We start from the raw sequence: 15,781 nt of genomic DNA on the forward strand, positions 1-15,781 counted from the left end.
TTTATCAGAGCACAAGCCATATGACTGGGGGCAGCTTGTGTGTATGCGGATCCGTTTACTCTTATTTGCTCAAATAATACACACCCATTTTCTATCCTTTTAACTTTTCCTTCACATCTGTCTTTTCTCTTGTTGGCACGTGTCTTCTGTATAACTGGCTATCATCATGCATGTCTGTATCTTATGTATATCTTATGTATCTTATGTATACTTCATTTGTGCATGTCCCATAGCTTCTGTACTCCAGCCCCTTTTCCTGCATGCCCATATCTTGTCTTTTCGCCTGAAAGCCTACATCTTCTGTATATCTGTGCCATCCCTTACATGCCCATATCTTCACTATACCAGTCTCTGTTCCTGCCCAAATCTTCTCTATTCCAGTCTCTGATCTACATGCCCATATTTTCTCTATACACGTCTTTGATCCTACATACCATATCTTCTCTACCAGTCTCTGATCCTACATGCTCATATCTTCTCTATATCAGTCTTTGATCCTACATGACCATATCTTCTCTATACCAGCATCTGATCCTACATTCCCATATCATCTGTATTCCAGTCTCTCATCATACATGCCCATATCTTCTCTATACCAGTCTTTTATCCTACATGCCCATATCATTTATATCCCTGTCTCTGATCCTACATGCCCATATCTTCTCTATACCAGTCTTTGATCCTGGATGCCCATATATTCTCTATATCAGTCTTTGATCCTACATGCCCATATCTTCTCTATATCAGTCTTTGATCCTACATGACTATATCTTCTCTACCAGTATCTGATCCAACATGCCCATACTTTCTCTATACCAATCATTGATCCTACATGCCCCATATCTTCTCTATACCAGCATCTGATCCTACATGCCCATATCATCTGTATTCCAGTCTGTCATCATACATGCCCATATCTTCAATATTCCTGTCTCTGATCCTACTTGTCCATATCTTCTCTATACCAGTCTTTGATCCTGGATGCTCATATCTTCAGCTATACACTCATCTCTTCTTTTACACCCGTCTCCACTTCAATTTCTTTCCTGACTGCAGACTGCCAAAGTAAACCATTCATTTCACTATTTGTAATGTTTCTTTGACTGCGTCTTTCACATAGAATCATATGCCTCTACTAGTCATTGTGTTTCCAAACCGACTAGGAACACGCTCGTAGCTTGCCTGCTTGACTACTTTATGATATATATGTAGGGTTTTTACACTTTCTGGAAATACCACCCTTTTCATCTTTACTATCTTTTTTTCAGTATTAATAACAACACCAGGTGTAATTTTCATGGGCTGGACCTGTTAGCAACCCTGCTTTGGTTTGGTGTCACCCCCAAAGAAGGTAACCACACCCCATCAACACTAAGCTAAGCATCCCTAATATGTATCTTTTGGAGCAAATACGGGAAAAGGGGTCAGCTTTCGTTTCCTATAAAAACAGAAACACCTTTCGGAGGATAAAGCAGGGCAAAATAATGGAATTATGCATTCATTTGTCAGTAGTATTTAGTATTAGTATTTACAAAAATAATTAACGCCATGTCAAAGCAAGTGAGACTGTTTTTCCTCACAAAACTTGTGGCATATTGGCCAAAACAGCCAAGTGTGAGATGAAAATTAAACAGCGGCAGTGCAAAAAAGTTCTGAAAGGCCAAACTGCAAGCTAGTTACATATTTCAAATACATTTCACAAGAAATGTTACTGTTTGCTTGAAAGACTTTCTTTTTTCTCCTTTTTTTCCTCACCGCAGGTGGAGATCGAAAGAAAACGGATAAAAACGGAAGGAGAAGATCCGAGCAGGCCTGGAGATTGCATAACGCAATAAAGCAGGGACAATTATGCAAATGAATCCCTTCAACCAACTCACAGGGAATGGAAGTGACTGACTACAATGCAGGTACAAGAGGGGGGTTGTGGGTGCACTCCTAAGGCCATATAAAAAATATTTAAATACAATAATCCCCTGTCTAAAAAGAGAAAAACAGGATTTTTTGTTACAAAGTTATGATCATAAAATTGGTAAGCCGCCATACCACGTCAAGGTAAACCCCATACGGCCTGAAATGTAGCCGGAAGCTGTGGCTGAGCTTCATGTGGTTAGTGCACCCTCATACCCACCCCATTAAATTAACGGTGGCCCTATGTCCTTGTTGTTTTTGATTAATCCTTGGTTTGGGCAATTTTTCTCCCTTAAAAGCCACAAATGCTAGCGGCTGGGGAGGCTTTGGCCTTTTTATTACCAACGCCTGTGAGACTCTCATTATATTTGCTGCACTTATCACTAGGTAACACTTGCACAGACCCACACACATTACACCTATCACACTCCACATTTAGCTTTTCCTTTTTCATCTCCCTCTAAATCTATACTCACACCTGTACTTATACTTCTACTCACACACATACACACACAAGTGTGCACTTATATATACAACTTTACTTTTCCTTCATTATAGTCTCTTCACAATCACATTTTTTTTTTTTTTTAAATGGGCGTTGGTCTGGGCAGTCTCCCCTTCAAAAGCCGCATATGCAGGTGGCGGGGGAGGATCTAGTCCAGATTGAAACCAAGGTTTTAAATTTTGATCACAGGTAAACAGGTTAGGGACCACCGTATGGGGTTTACCTTGACGTGGTATGGCGGCTTACCAATTTTATGATCATAACTTTTTAGACAGGGGATTATTGTATTTAAATATTTTTTATATGGCCTTAGGAGTGCACCCACAACCCCCCTCTTGTGACTGACTACAATGCACTACAGAATCGTTTGATGGGACAGTGTAGTCTGCTCCATCGCATCCCCATTAACCAGACCTGTAAAAAAAGATGTGAATTGAGGAATGGTTGCTGAAGATTGATTTTAAGTCAATATATGTACAGGTATGGGACCTGTTATCTTCAGTCTAGTCTCATTAACTCAGGAGTGGCTTCTTTAATGACTGAGGGATATTAATACAGATATGAGACCTGTTATCCAAAATGCTTGGGACCTGGGGTTGTCCGGATAATGAATCTATCTATAATGTGGATTTCATTTAAGTCTAGTACAAAATCATGTAAACATTAAATAAAACCCATTAGGCTGGTTTTGCTTCCAATAAGGATTAATTATATCTTAGTTTGGATCAAGTACAAGGGACTGTTTTATTATTGCAGAGAAAAAGGAAATTATTTTAAAAAATCTTGATAAAATTGAGTCTATGGGAGACGGCCTTTCGATAAATCGGAGCTTTCTGGATAATGGGTTTCTGGATAACGGGTCCCATACCTGTATATCTTCTTATTTATAATTGCCTCCTTATAGACGTCTTATGGACATATTAATACATGAATTTATAATGGGTTACTCTTTTCATGAAAAGGATCCTGGCTTATCAAAGATCTCATTGTCTAAGGGGCCGATTCACTAAATTCGAGTGAAGGATTCGAAGTAAAAAAACTTCGAATTTCGAAGTATTTGTTGGGCTACTTTGACCATCGAATGGGCTACTTCGACCTTCGACTACGACTTCGAATCGAAGGATTCGAACTAAAAATCGTTCGACTATTCGACCATTCGATAGTCGAAGTACTGTCTCTTTAAAAAAAACTTCGACCCCCTACTTCGGCAGCTAAAAGCTACCGAAGTCAATGTTAGCCTATGGGGAAGGTCCCCATAGGCTTGCCTAACTTTTTTTGATCGAAGGATATTCCTTCGATCGTTGGATTTAAATCCTTCGAATCGTTCGTTTCGAAGGATTTAATCGTTCGATCGAAGGAATAATCCTTCGATTGTACGATCGCAGTATTTGCGCTAAATCCTTCGACTTCGATATTCGAAGTCGAAGGATTTTTATTACTAGTCGATTATCGAGGGTTAATTAACCCTCAATATTCGACCCTTAGTGAATCAGCCCCTAACTGTTCCAACCTTCCTTTTCACCTCTTATTGCCCCCTGTTGCGCTGTAATACTTTAGCAAGAAACCGCAGTTGGCGTAGCTTTGCAGGAGAGGGGTGTGGTCAACCAAACATGGCTGTAATGGCTCTCTCCATAGCAGAGCGTTTGGGTTTCTCACAGCCTGTACAGAGATGTGTAGAGATATTACTCAACACCAAAACAATTCTGTATAAACATTTAAGGGTATTGTGGCTCTTAGAAATGTATTTATTTATTGCCTTTCGCCAAAGCAAAACTTATAATGTCAGCCAATTGATGTGGTTAATAACTTTACCAAGAAGAGTGCAAGTGGATATTGGGGTTAGATTATTATTATTGATTAAACTCTCTTCTGGCTATTAATTATTCCAAACAAAGTTTCTAAGGCAAATTAGGTTCTAGGCCAACTTTCTAAGGGCCCAGTATCTGTAGCAAGTGTACCTCCTGACCACCTTAGATATCACCTTCAGTTACAGGTATGGGACCTGTTATCCAGAATGCTTTGGACCTGGGGTAGTCCGGGTTATCGATCTTGCTGTAATTTGGATCGTCATGCCTTACGTCTACTAGAAAACCATGTAGACATTAACTAAACCCAATAGGCTGGTTTTGCTTCCAATAAGGATTAATTATATCTTAGTTGGGATCAAGTACAAGCTGCTGTTTTATTATTACAGAGAAAAAGGAAATCATTTAAAAAAAATTTGGATTAATTAATTATGATGGCGTCTATGGGAGACAACCTTTTTCTGGATAACAGATCCCATACCTGTAACCCATAACTACCCTGCCTGTGTATTTTGTACAGGATAACATTATAGATATCTGGACACTTCTGTGTTACAATGTTGCATTTTCCTCAAGATTGATGTTATTGAAGTAAAACTCCCAGCATCCTCTGTCAGCCTAAGGCTGTTAGGAAATGTTGGCAGCATTTGAAGAGTTGCAGATTGGGCTCAATGGCTCCAGCCGTGGCTGTATGGATATGTGTCAGGCTATGTAAATGGGCTAGCAGTCACAATATAGTATTCAAATGTATAATGAAAGTGTGTACTTATATAAAACAGAAAATAGTCTTTATTAAAAACCCAAATACGGTGCCAAACAAGTTACCCTGTGCTTGTACATGTGATCCTATATATTTTATAAAGTGCTAAAGCCTTTGTCTGATGACTCTTTTTAACCATTAACGTTAGAAAGGTGAATAATTGATACTTGTGTATTCAGGTCCTTGGAGCAGCACCTTTATTTATAAAACATGAGCTGAGATGGTATCTCCCGGTTGCTGACGCAAGTGAAGTTATTTTGGAGTAGCAGTCAAGGTTTTCCCTAGATATTCCCTAGATATAACAGCTGTCTCATCACAATGGCGCCTGCACTGATGTGCTACAATAACATAGGGGGGAACAAATTAGGCCAAGCAATTCAGGGGAAACCAGCATATGGGGGTGGATTTTGTGGGGTTATCAGAAATGGCACAGACTACTTACACGCTGTGGATCAACATCAACTTATTCTTACCAGGTAGGTTACTGAATGCTGAAGTAGGGTGGCACCTCTACTGCTTGTTCTTTAGGATGTGCTTGATATAAATGAAGCACTAAACATTCAAAGGCTATCAATAATCATATTGGAGATGATGACGGAAAATAAGCAGCTCCACAATAGCTCACCTAGGCAATAGCATATGTAAAAGTGGGTTAGGAAGGAACAAAACCCTAAAACAGAATCGTGATTTACTGTATTTTACTTACTGTACCGGGCAGCCCTCTTAAAGGGTTGTTTACCTTTAAATTAACTTTTAGTATAATGTAGATAAATCTGTAGTCTTACAGCACTTGTTTTTAGATGGGGTCAGTGAAAAAGGCAATTAAAATAATAATGAAGACCAATTGCAAAGTAGCTAGGAATTGGACATTCTATAACATAGTGAAAGTTACCTCAAAGGTGACACCAAAAAAAATGAAAGTGTCCTAAAGTAATGAAAATATAATTTACTGTTACCCTGCACTGGCAAAATGGACATGTTTGCTTCAGAAACTATAGTTTATATAAACAAGCTGCTGTCTAGTCATGGGGGCAGCCATTCAAGCACAGGATACACAGTAGATAACAGATAAGTACTACTATAGTTTATATAAACAAGCTGCTGTGTAGCCACAGGGGCAGCCATTCAAGCACAGGATACACAGTAGATAACAGATAAGTACTACTATAGTTTATATAAACAAGTTGCTGTGTAGCCATGGGGGCAGCCATTCAAGCACAGGATACACAGTAGATAACAGATAAGTACTACTATAGTTTATATAAACAAGCTGCTGTGTAGCCATGGGGGCAGCCATTCAAGCACAGGATACACAGTAGATAACATCTAGGGGTAAATTTATCAAAGAGTGAAGTTCTGCCACTAGGGGATTTTGAATGGCGTATTTATCAATGGGTGAAAGTGAAAGTTCACCCTTTGATAAATATGCTTATAAAAATCCCATAGAAATGAATGGAGAGTGGCGGAATTTCACTCTAGTGGCAGAACTTCACTATTAACTTCACTCTTTGATAAATATACCCCCTAAGCTCTGTAGTATACAACAGGATTCTCCAGAACTTATCTGTTTTCTTCTATGTGTCCTGTGCTTGAATGGCTGCCCCCATGGTTAAACAGCAGCTTGTTTATATAAACTATAGTAGTACTTATCTGTTATCTACTGTGTATCCTGTGCTTGAATGGCTGCCCCCATGATTACACAGCAGCTTGTTTAGAGTAGAATTTCTAAAGCAACCATGTGCAGGGCAACACTACATTATATTTTCTTTCCTTTAACTCACTTTCATTTATTGGTGCTACTGTTCCTTCAACAATAATGAGGCAGCCCTTCCAATTCCCAATCTTGGCTCTTGTTAGGCCATCTTCTGAGTGTCAGTGACTCACATGCTCAATGTGTTCTGGGCTGCTGGGCTTGGAGGTTACATCTGTCACTTACATCTGTCACTTAAACTGATGCAACATGATGCAATTTTCATGCAGAATGCATTGGTTTCTATGCTGCCACAAAATGGCATGTATTAATTCCTAAACTTCTTTATGTATGTTAATATATATAATTTGGGTAGTGAACAACAGCTTGTGCAGTGAATCAACAAAAAGAAGATGGGGAGTTACTTGGGGCATCTTTAGAGGCACAGATCTTCATTAGATAGAAAAAGCTTGTAGCAAGGATAAAATCATCTTCATAATAAGCTCCTTGTTAACTTTGTGTACGGACACATCCGATGGTATTTGTGTCATGAAAAGAAATGGAAAAAATAAATCGCACACGTACCTCTGGGACAGAATGCAAGAGATAGAAATCTGTTATAAAATCCATTCCATCATCTTTATGTCCCATCCTCGATGGGAAAACCTCGCTCATTTCCGACACTGACTGTGCTGGATGCGGCAAAAATATTTCTTCTCCATGTTTGGACTGTTAGGGTGATACAGGACTTTATAAACACAATATACGTTCTGAAGTTGTGCAGTGTCGGACTGGCCCACAGGGAAACTCCCGGGGGGGGGGGGCCCAGGTATCAGTGGCTCTTACTTCTAATCATTTGGCCTATTTCATGGTCATTCCTTATTTCATGGGAAAAATATGCTTAAAAATGGAAGAATATCATAAGTAGATATAAAAGACCAGGAGAATTAAGAGGTTGGGTGAGAAGAAGAGGAATAATATTTTGGAAAGTGGTCCCACAGTCTAAGGTTTTCTATCGGGCCCTGGCATCCAAGTCCGACACTGCAGTTGTGTTGTAGTTCAGGAATGGGCTACAAGGAGGAAGGCAGGTCTGGGACCCACCAACATAAGCAAACTGGCAGTTGCAACTGCTGCCACCATCCCACACAGCTTACACTGCGCTCCCCTATGCACTGAATCTACATAGTTTTAGATGAGAATAGGGTGTCACGTTCTCTGGTGGGCTACGAGACACTCACTTTGACATTATTTTTACATTGAAGCTATCTCCACCTACAGTGACCAAAACTGTCACCCCCTCCGCCACCAATTCACATTCTGGAAACTGGCCAGCATGCTGCCCTAGAACATATTGCTTTTCCATTAAGCAACACTCACTTTTGTTGAGTTGTAGAATAAATGATCGAACTTTTGCTAAAATAACTCTTTTTGGGGTCCTGTATATAGAGGGGCCTCACAGAGCAGCAGCTGGAGGTAGAAAGGGTGAAGAACAGCAGAAAGAAGGGTATAATAGGGTTAGCTGAGGGGCCACAGGATGGTGAATTCTGTACATTTTACATAAAGTGGCCCCACATCAAGTAACAATCTACTGGTTTTAGATATTGGGATTTAAGAAATAAAAAATCTGGTACTGAAGACGCGGACATTTCAACCGATCCATATGAAAATCACAAAGAGATATAGTTTCTCCTGTAGCTTTGCCCTGATGTTTCTTATCTGTATTGTTTCCTAATTTTCACAGTAAGACTGCAGATCCTTGCAGGGAACTTCTGTTTCCATGTCAACAGGCAAAGAAATTCACTTTCCTGCAATACTTTTCAGGGGGGTACGTCCTTATGTACTGTGACGAGGATGTGTAATATTGTATCGTCTGTCTCTTGCTTGCCTTGGGTTCAGGGTATAATACTATTTAATGATTTTTTAAATCTCTACATCAGTATCTCATTTTTGCAGTATCTGCGGCCATGTCTACTAAGCGCCATTTTTATGACAACTTGGAAACTCTAGCTGTTCGTTAAATCATTTTAAAGATTGGAAATACGTGGGGCCTGGTGCCAGTATGCGGTTTCAGTTTGCACAACCATCAGTAATTATGGGGTCTTCCCCTGTGGCCCCAATTATTAACCCTCTGGTCAGCCCCAAGCCTTCAAGTAAGTATGCCAAAACCTTGCCTCTTCATCTTGGAGCACCCCTATATGACATGGCCCCTGATTGCTGTAACTCTAGTACCCCCCTGATTGATGCCCTTCAAGAGAGTACAATTCAATTTGGAGCCAGTATGCAGTTTCAGCTTGAACCACCATCAGTAATTATAGGGCCTTCCTCTGGGGCCCTAATTATTAAACCACTGGTCACCAGAGCCCTTGGGTGGTGGGCCCTTCCAACAAGTAAAATGGGCCCCTCTTATGCACAGTCAGACCCAAGACCCACTCTGGCCTCAAGCATGCCACAACCTTGCCTTTTCATCTTGGAGTGCCCCATCCTTAGGGTTGCCACCTAAGCAGTATTTTACTGGCCTGACCGGTAAAAATGATGGCCGATCCCAATGTTATTAATAGGGAAAAAAGAGAAATATATAGGAAAGCCAGTATTTTTTTTCCAGAAAAGGCGGCAACCCTATCCATACCACAGGACCCCTCACTACTGTATCCCCAGTTCCCCTCTGTTGGTGACCCTTCACATAAGTAAGTTCTATGCCAATTTTCCAAATGTCACAATGTACTGTACTTCAGTTCATTGATGCCAATTAAGACGGCAGGGCAAATGCGGCCATTTTTTTTCCTTTCCAACATGTATCAAAAATTCAGGACAGGTTTGAGGTATTTTTTTTGGCCCACCAGTATCAGAAAAACCCCTTGGGACATATAGTAACAATTATCTTTAGTATATTGGGTAGTACAACAGGAGCTGCTGTTATTTCTGAACCCACCCTAGTCTTTTTTGCACTCCCTGAGCCCCCTGACCTTGGAAGGCTGTAAAAAACCCTACCAATATATTTATAGCCTACGGAATCAGGCATTCATTTGGGCCAATATGGCGAATATACGATGTGTGTAAAGATGGGGCAGTTAAGGACAATGTGATTTTTCAATTCTCATCGTTATGTATCTGTCTTGAGAAATAAATGAAGTTAACGCAGGGAACTGCTACACTGCATTAAGTCTCCATTAACCCAATTAAAAACGATGGACATCGCAGCTCCTCTGTGACGGAATTCGATGCAAGATTTATGATTTCATTAATTAACTGAAAAGGCCGCTTGCAATTACACCGACTGACAAACCCACAGCCTAACCATGGACTGACAAACATATTGTATATGCATCCTACAAAAACAACAAAGAACAAGTGTGGGTAGAGGTATCTGTGCTACAGCATTGCTATTACTAAGGATCTCCTTACACCAGGGGCATTTTAATGAAATAAACCTCTAAAGCAGGGTATAAAGAGTCAATGGTCCAATTACTTTTGAGCCCCTGAAATGAAGTGATTGTGTTAAAAAAAAGGCTTTAGTTTGTCGCATTTTTATGCAATCTTTTTGTTCAACCCATTGAATTAAAGCTGAAAGTCTGCAGTTCAACTGCATCTGAGTTGTTTCATTTAAAATTCATTGTGGTAATGTACCGAACCAAAATTAGAAAAAAGTTGTCTCTGTCCAAAGATTTATGGGCCTAACTATAGGTCTTAATGACCTCCATTATTCCCTTCCGTGTGGGGTAAAGGGGTTGACTGAACATTGAGCCACTTCCTTTAAATTAAATGTGTTGCAGAGGCATACTATACACTACAACAGAGCTGCCTTGTTGCTTAAGGGTAAGGCTAGACGAGGAGATTCGGGGAGGTTTTGTCGCCTAGCGATTAATCGCCACGTCTTTTGCGCGACTATCTCCCCGAACTGCCTCAGACTCAAACTTTGGACTACTATTGAAAATGCATCGCCGCGTGTGCATTAGCGCAGGCGATTTTGCGCTGTAGCCTATGGGGAAAAAATGCTGAGGCAGTTCGGAGAGATAGTCGCGCAAAAGACGTGGCGATTAGTCGCCAGGCGACAAAACCTCCCCGAATCTCCTCGTCTGGCCTTACCCTAAACGTTTCTGCTGAGTGTGCCCCTTTAGTCACCAAGCTGCACCTCCTGCATTCTCCTAAGGGGATTTAAAGGGTTACTGTCCAAAACACATCAGTTAATAGTGCTCCTCTAGCAGACTTCTGCACTGAAATTTGTTTTTCAAAAGAGCAAACTGATTTTTTTATATTTAATTTTGAAATCTTACATGGGTTTCCCAGGTGCCCCAGTCATGTGACTTTGATAAACTTCAGTTACTCTTTACTGCTGTAATGTAAGTTGGAGTGATATCACCCGCCTCCCATCCCCCAGCAGCCCATCAGCAGAACAATGGGAAGGTAACCAGATACAAGATAACAGCTCCCTGGTAGATCTAAGAACATCACTCAATAGTAAAAATCCATTTCCCACTGCGACTCCTTCAGTTACATTGAGTAGGAGAAACAATAGCCTGTCAGAAAGCAGTTCCATAGTGCAGCACTGGCTCTTTCTGAAAGCACATGACCAGGCAAAATGACCTGAGATGCACCTACACACCAATATTACAACTAAAAAATATACTTGTTGGGTTAGGAATGACATTTTACATGGTAGAGTGAATTATGTGCAGTGTAAACAGTGTAATTTAGAAATAAAAATGACACCATAAAAATTGTCCAAATAGCACCAAACGAGGGTTATGGGCGCTAAAGAAGTTTGTAGACAGGTAGCCAGTAGTCAAGGGGGGCCCAGCTGTGCTGCATTTTTCAAATTAGCTGGGTCCCCCTTGACAGCACCAAACTCCCGAAGAGCCAAAGACCCGAAGCGTTAAAGACCCGAATGGCCGAAGACCTGAAGAGCCAAAGACCCAAAGCTGCACTACTCTGCTTTCCAGAACCAGTTTAGGGGGTCTGCAGTCATGCAGTTCAGGAGGGGGTCAATGTCTGCATTTATTCTTTAAAATTACGCTTTAGAGTAACCAACAGAAGGGGTAACAGACAAAACACTCTCCGTTTGGGTACATCTTGTGCAAAGAGATACTGTACCCCAAAACTGTTCCAGCACAGGTAATCCAATGGCTTAGTAGAAATATGGGGCCCTTTAATTATAACTAGAGAATCAATTGGTGGTTGCTACTGACTTGACTACATATTGCTAGGATACATTAGCACTGTTTTTATATGGGGTTTCCTTTTTGTTGTGCTAAAGATGTAAATCATAGTTGGCATCACAAAGAACACTCGGGTTGAATTGCCTACAATTAGCTGGAGCATACCCGGCTCAGTGTCTGGACCAGTAAATAAATACTTTCCCTCCAGCATCCCTTTGCCTAGAGACCAGTGCACTCTGGGAATAGGCTTTATACATTTAGAATAGCCGTGCATTCCTTATCAAGGGGGTGTTCGCTTGTTAGTGAGAAAAGCCATCAACTGTTGAATGGCGGCGGTATAAAGCTGCGCATGAATGATTGGTATTAACATAATAAAGCTTTGTTATAATATAAGATCAGCCTGGTTGTAGCTCCGAAGACAATTAAATAAGTACAATTTAATTTCCTCTCTTTTAGAAAGGGAAGTGCATGTCTGTGCATTGATATTAACGCACTGCTTCCCCCTATTCATTCAAAGGATAAATTAACCGTTAAAATAAGTGAATGTGAAATTAATGAAAGTGCTATTCTAAGAACTTTTGCAATTTGCAATTTACATTCATATTAACAGTACATATTTCCCTTAATATCTTGGGAAAAAAAGAAAATAAACGATGAATGTAAAATGCAAAAGTTCTAAGAATAGCACTCTCAAATTGCATTTTGCTTAATGGCTTCGCTATGGGCAGAAATATCCCTCCTGCAGCAAAATATTCAGGTGAAAGTTATTTCTACATACCACTGTTATTGCTATCAGTATCTGTCTATGGTTCTAACTCCTGCAGCAATATAGCTCATTCACACACTGTTTCAAGAGTCAGAACCAAAAAACAGAAAGAACTTATACTGTTCTCAGCCTAGCCAGTAAAACACCTGCCAGGGCCGGGGCCGCCGGTAGAGTCCTGCGCTGGTCCATTTTTTGGAAACCATACCCACAACCTGCAATCCACAACCCAGACCTGCAACCAGCATTCTTACCCGCTTGGACCCGCTACCCGACCCGCAAGTACCTTATCAGAAACCCTCTGATAACCATCAAGAATCAGGAAGTGCTGTCATTGTAAACTGGAAGTGACATCATTGGAAGAAGGCTTGATCAGAAAAAAAGGAGTAAAACAGGAAGTGCTGTCATTGTAAACCGGAAGTGACATCATCGGACGTAGGCGTGATCAGAAAAAAGGAGTAAAAATCGCTATTGAGAAGACCCGTGGCCCGACCCGCAAACCTGCAGAACCGCCGACCTGCGTCTATACCCGCACCCAGAACCTCTACCCGCAACCGGCAGGTTTTTGCGGGTACCCGACCTGCTGCAGGACTCTAGGGGCCGGCATTACAAATTTACCGGCACTGTAGTTACCGGTAATTTGTAATACCCTTAACAAAAGCCCTTGCCCTTGCATTTCTTCGTCTTCTGGCTTCTGACAAAGTGGCTGGCCCCCTTTTGCGGCACGACCCCCGCAGCTCCACCGCTTTTTGCTTCACGCCCCGCCCCTTTAGTTCCCGTCCCCTCCACTGGACGGTAATTTTTTTTTATAAGATGGCAACCCTTGTTCTCAGGAACAATTAGATCTACAAATAACGTTTAAAACACTGGTGAATTTTTTTAATGTATTTTGGAAAGTTGCTTAAAATCCCAATTTATGGGTCTGTGCAGACAGGCATTTTAACCTGTGTTCCCATGCGTTGGCTTTTCCGGCGTCCTAGTACATGGGAACACAGGAGTTAATTTAATTTTAATCTTCGTCTTACTGAAATGAGAAACTTTCTAAATATTGTCAATTAAAAATTCCGTAGCGTTTCAGGTTTGGCCAAGATTTCAGCAGGATTTGTATTCGGGCGAATACTCGTGCCTGGCCAAATTGAATCGGAATCCTTAAAGTCACATGACTTTTCATCACACAAACAAGGAATAAAAAAATGGTTCTCTTTTCCTGCCCCTGATTTGTAGGGATGTAGCGAACTGTTCTGCTGCGAACTAGTTCGCGCGAACTTCGACCGTTCGCGTCCGCCGAATGTTCGCGAACGTTTGGGAACGTTCGCATTTTGAGTTCGCGTTCGATCGTTCGACCATTCGACCATTCGAATTCCTTCGACCGCTAAAAATCGAACGATTTCCATTCGTTCGAACGATTGTAAGCATTTGATCGAATGAAAAGCATTCGATCGAATGGCTTCGATCGTTCGATTCGAATGAAAATCCTTCGATCGAATGATTAAAATCCTTCGATCGTTCGAATCAAACGATTTTAGCGGGTGTTCGAAGTTCGCGAACTGTCCGCGAACGTTCGCATTTTTTGCCGGTGTTCGCGAACGGCGTTCGCGAACACCAAATCGGCAGTTCGCTACATCCCTACTGATTTGCATAACAAACGAGGATTTGCGTCGGGATACGGTCAAATCTTTCACAAAGGATTCTTCCCGATCCCAAAATAGTGGGTTGGGGGCATCCCTAGAAATCATCTAGTTATTCTTCTCTCTCTCCCTCTCTCAGCATTTGTCTCTTTCATTCTCTCAATGAAGGACTCGGGTGTCATATTTTGATACAAAATATTGATTATATTTTGAAAAATTCTTATTTCAGTATGACCAAGCTTATATGAAATTTTAGTGATGATTCCCCTTTCACTCACCCAAGTCATCTCTATTGTTGGTACAGTCCCCATAGAGATTGAACTGATGCATGTTCATACACCCTTCTGCTACTTGAATTGCCAGCTTTTTGGGCGATTCTCTGCCAGTATGAGTCTTACAGGAAATAACAGAAGGGTGTTTGCCCCCAACTTGTGACCTGGATCCTCCTAGATGAAATGAAATGTACAAATGTCATTGCATATCATATTATCAATACATACATCAGGAATAACCAACCTACAGGCATTCAGTTGTTGTTGAACTGCAACTCTCAGCATAACACTGCCAAGCGAGGGCTTCCTGTATGGTTTTCTTTCACATGCATCTACTTATATATCAGTTTGGAGTTCATTCATCACAGCTGTATATACGGGTTTAGTTTCACTCCGCTAAAGTAGATGTTCAGTTAAGAATCTCATCCATCTGCGGCTTAAGAAATAGAGAGGCAGAATATTTTTCGGCACAAGCTGACCATTTTCTGTTTACTTAAGCAGATTACGGAAAGAGATTTATTCGTCTACGCTACCATTATGGCAAACTGCAAAGTGGGCAATTTCTTCATTCCAAAATGTAAGGTAATGTACTCACCTTATTGCATGTATTTCTACGCAGTTGAAGGGGGATTCATTCCTTCCTTGCGCTCTTGCACAGTGTAACTCATTTTCAGGTTAAAAAATATATATTTTCCGTGTTAAGTGGATTTAACCCGTTTCAAATAAAAATGGCACTAGCTGATACGTCCTATGCAATTACAGTAGGAAGGAAATATAGAACCCAACATAAAAAAGGCAAATGAGGTAGATTGTAATAATTTCTAGAATCCACGGAGTGTGTTCGCACCAGAGTCTATACAGGCTTCCTGGTGAAAAACAAGAAAGAAGATACTGGGGGGGCACGAGGCCCTAATTAATGAGCAATTTCAACGTACACTGGTAAAACAGGACAACCTCTGGATATGTTTGGCGCCCTAAAATCAATTTGCTTTAGGGCCCAGTAACATCTAGTTATGCCACTGATCACGGGGCCCAGTCGATCCAATTCTAGAGTTGTCATTAGTGCTATTGAACCTCTGGGACCATACAGTAAGGGGCAAATTCATCAAGGGTCGAATATCGAGGGTTAATTAACCCTCGATATTCGACTGGGAATGAAAATCCTTCGACTTCGAATATCAAAGTCAAAGGATTTTGCGCAAATACTTCGATCAAACGATCAAAGGAATAATGACGATTAAATCCTTCGAATCGAACGATTCGAAGGATTTTAATCCAACGATCGAAGGATAATCCT

General features: G+C 40.9%; 1 protein-coding gene across 1 annotated transcript in view; it reads left to right on the plus strand.

Moving 5' to 3' along the window:
- The window catches only part of ston1.S (stonin 1 S homeolog), a 29,557-nt gene extending 27,592 nt beyond the window's left edge, over nucleotides 1–1,965 (plus strand). Inside the window, exon 4 of the mRNA XM_018265050.2 lies at nucleotides 1,761–1,965. Within this exon, the coding sequence (XP_018120539.1) occupies nucleotides 1,761–1,835 (75 nt within the window). The 3' untranslated portion in view covers nucleotides 1,836–1,965. The remainder of the gene's footprint in view (nucleotides 1–1,760) is intronic.
- Nucleotides 1,966–15,781: the final 13,816 nt, after the last annotated feature.

Source organism: Xenopus laevis, chromosome 5S (assembly GCF_017654675.1).
Source record: "Xenopus laevis strain J_2021 chromosome 5S, Xenopus_laevis_v10.1, whole genome shotgun sequence".
NCBI lineage: Eukaryota > Metazoa > Chordata > Amphibia > Anura > Pipidae > Xenopus > Xenopus laevis.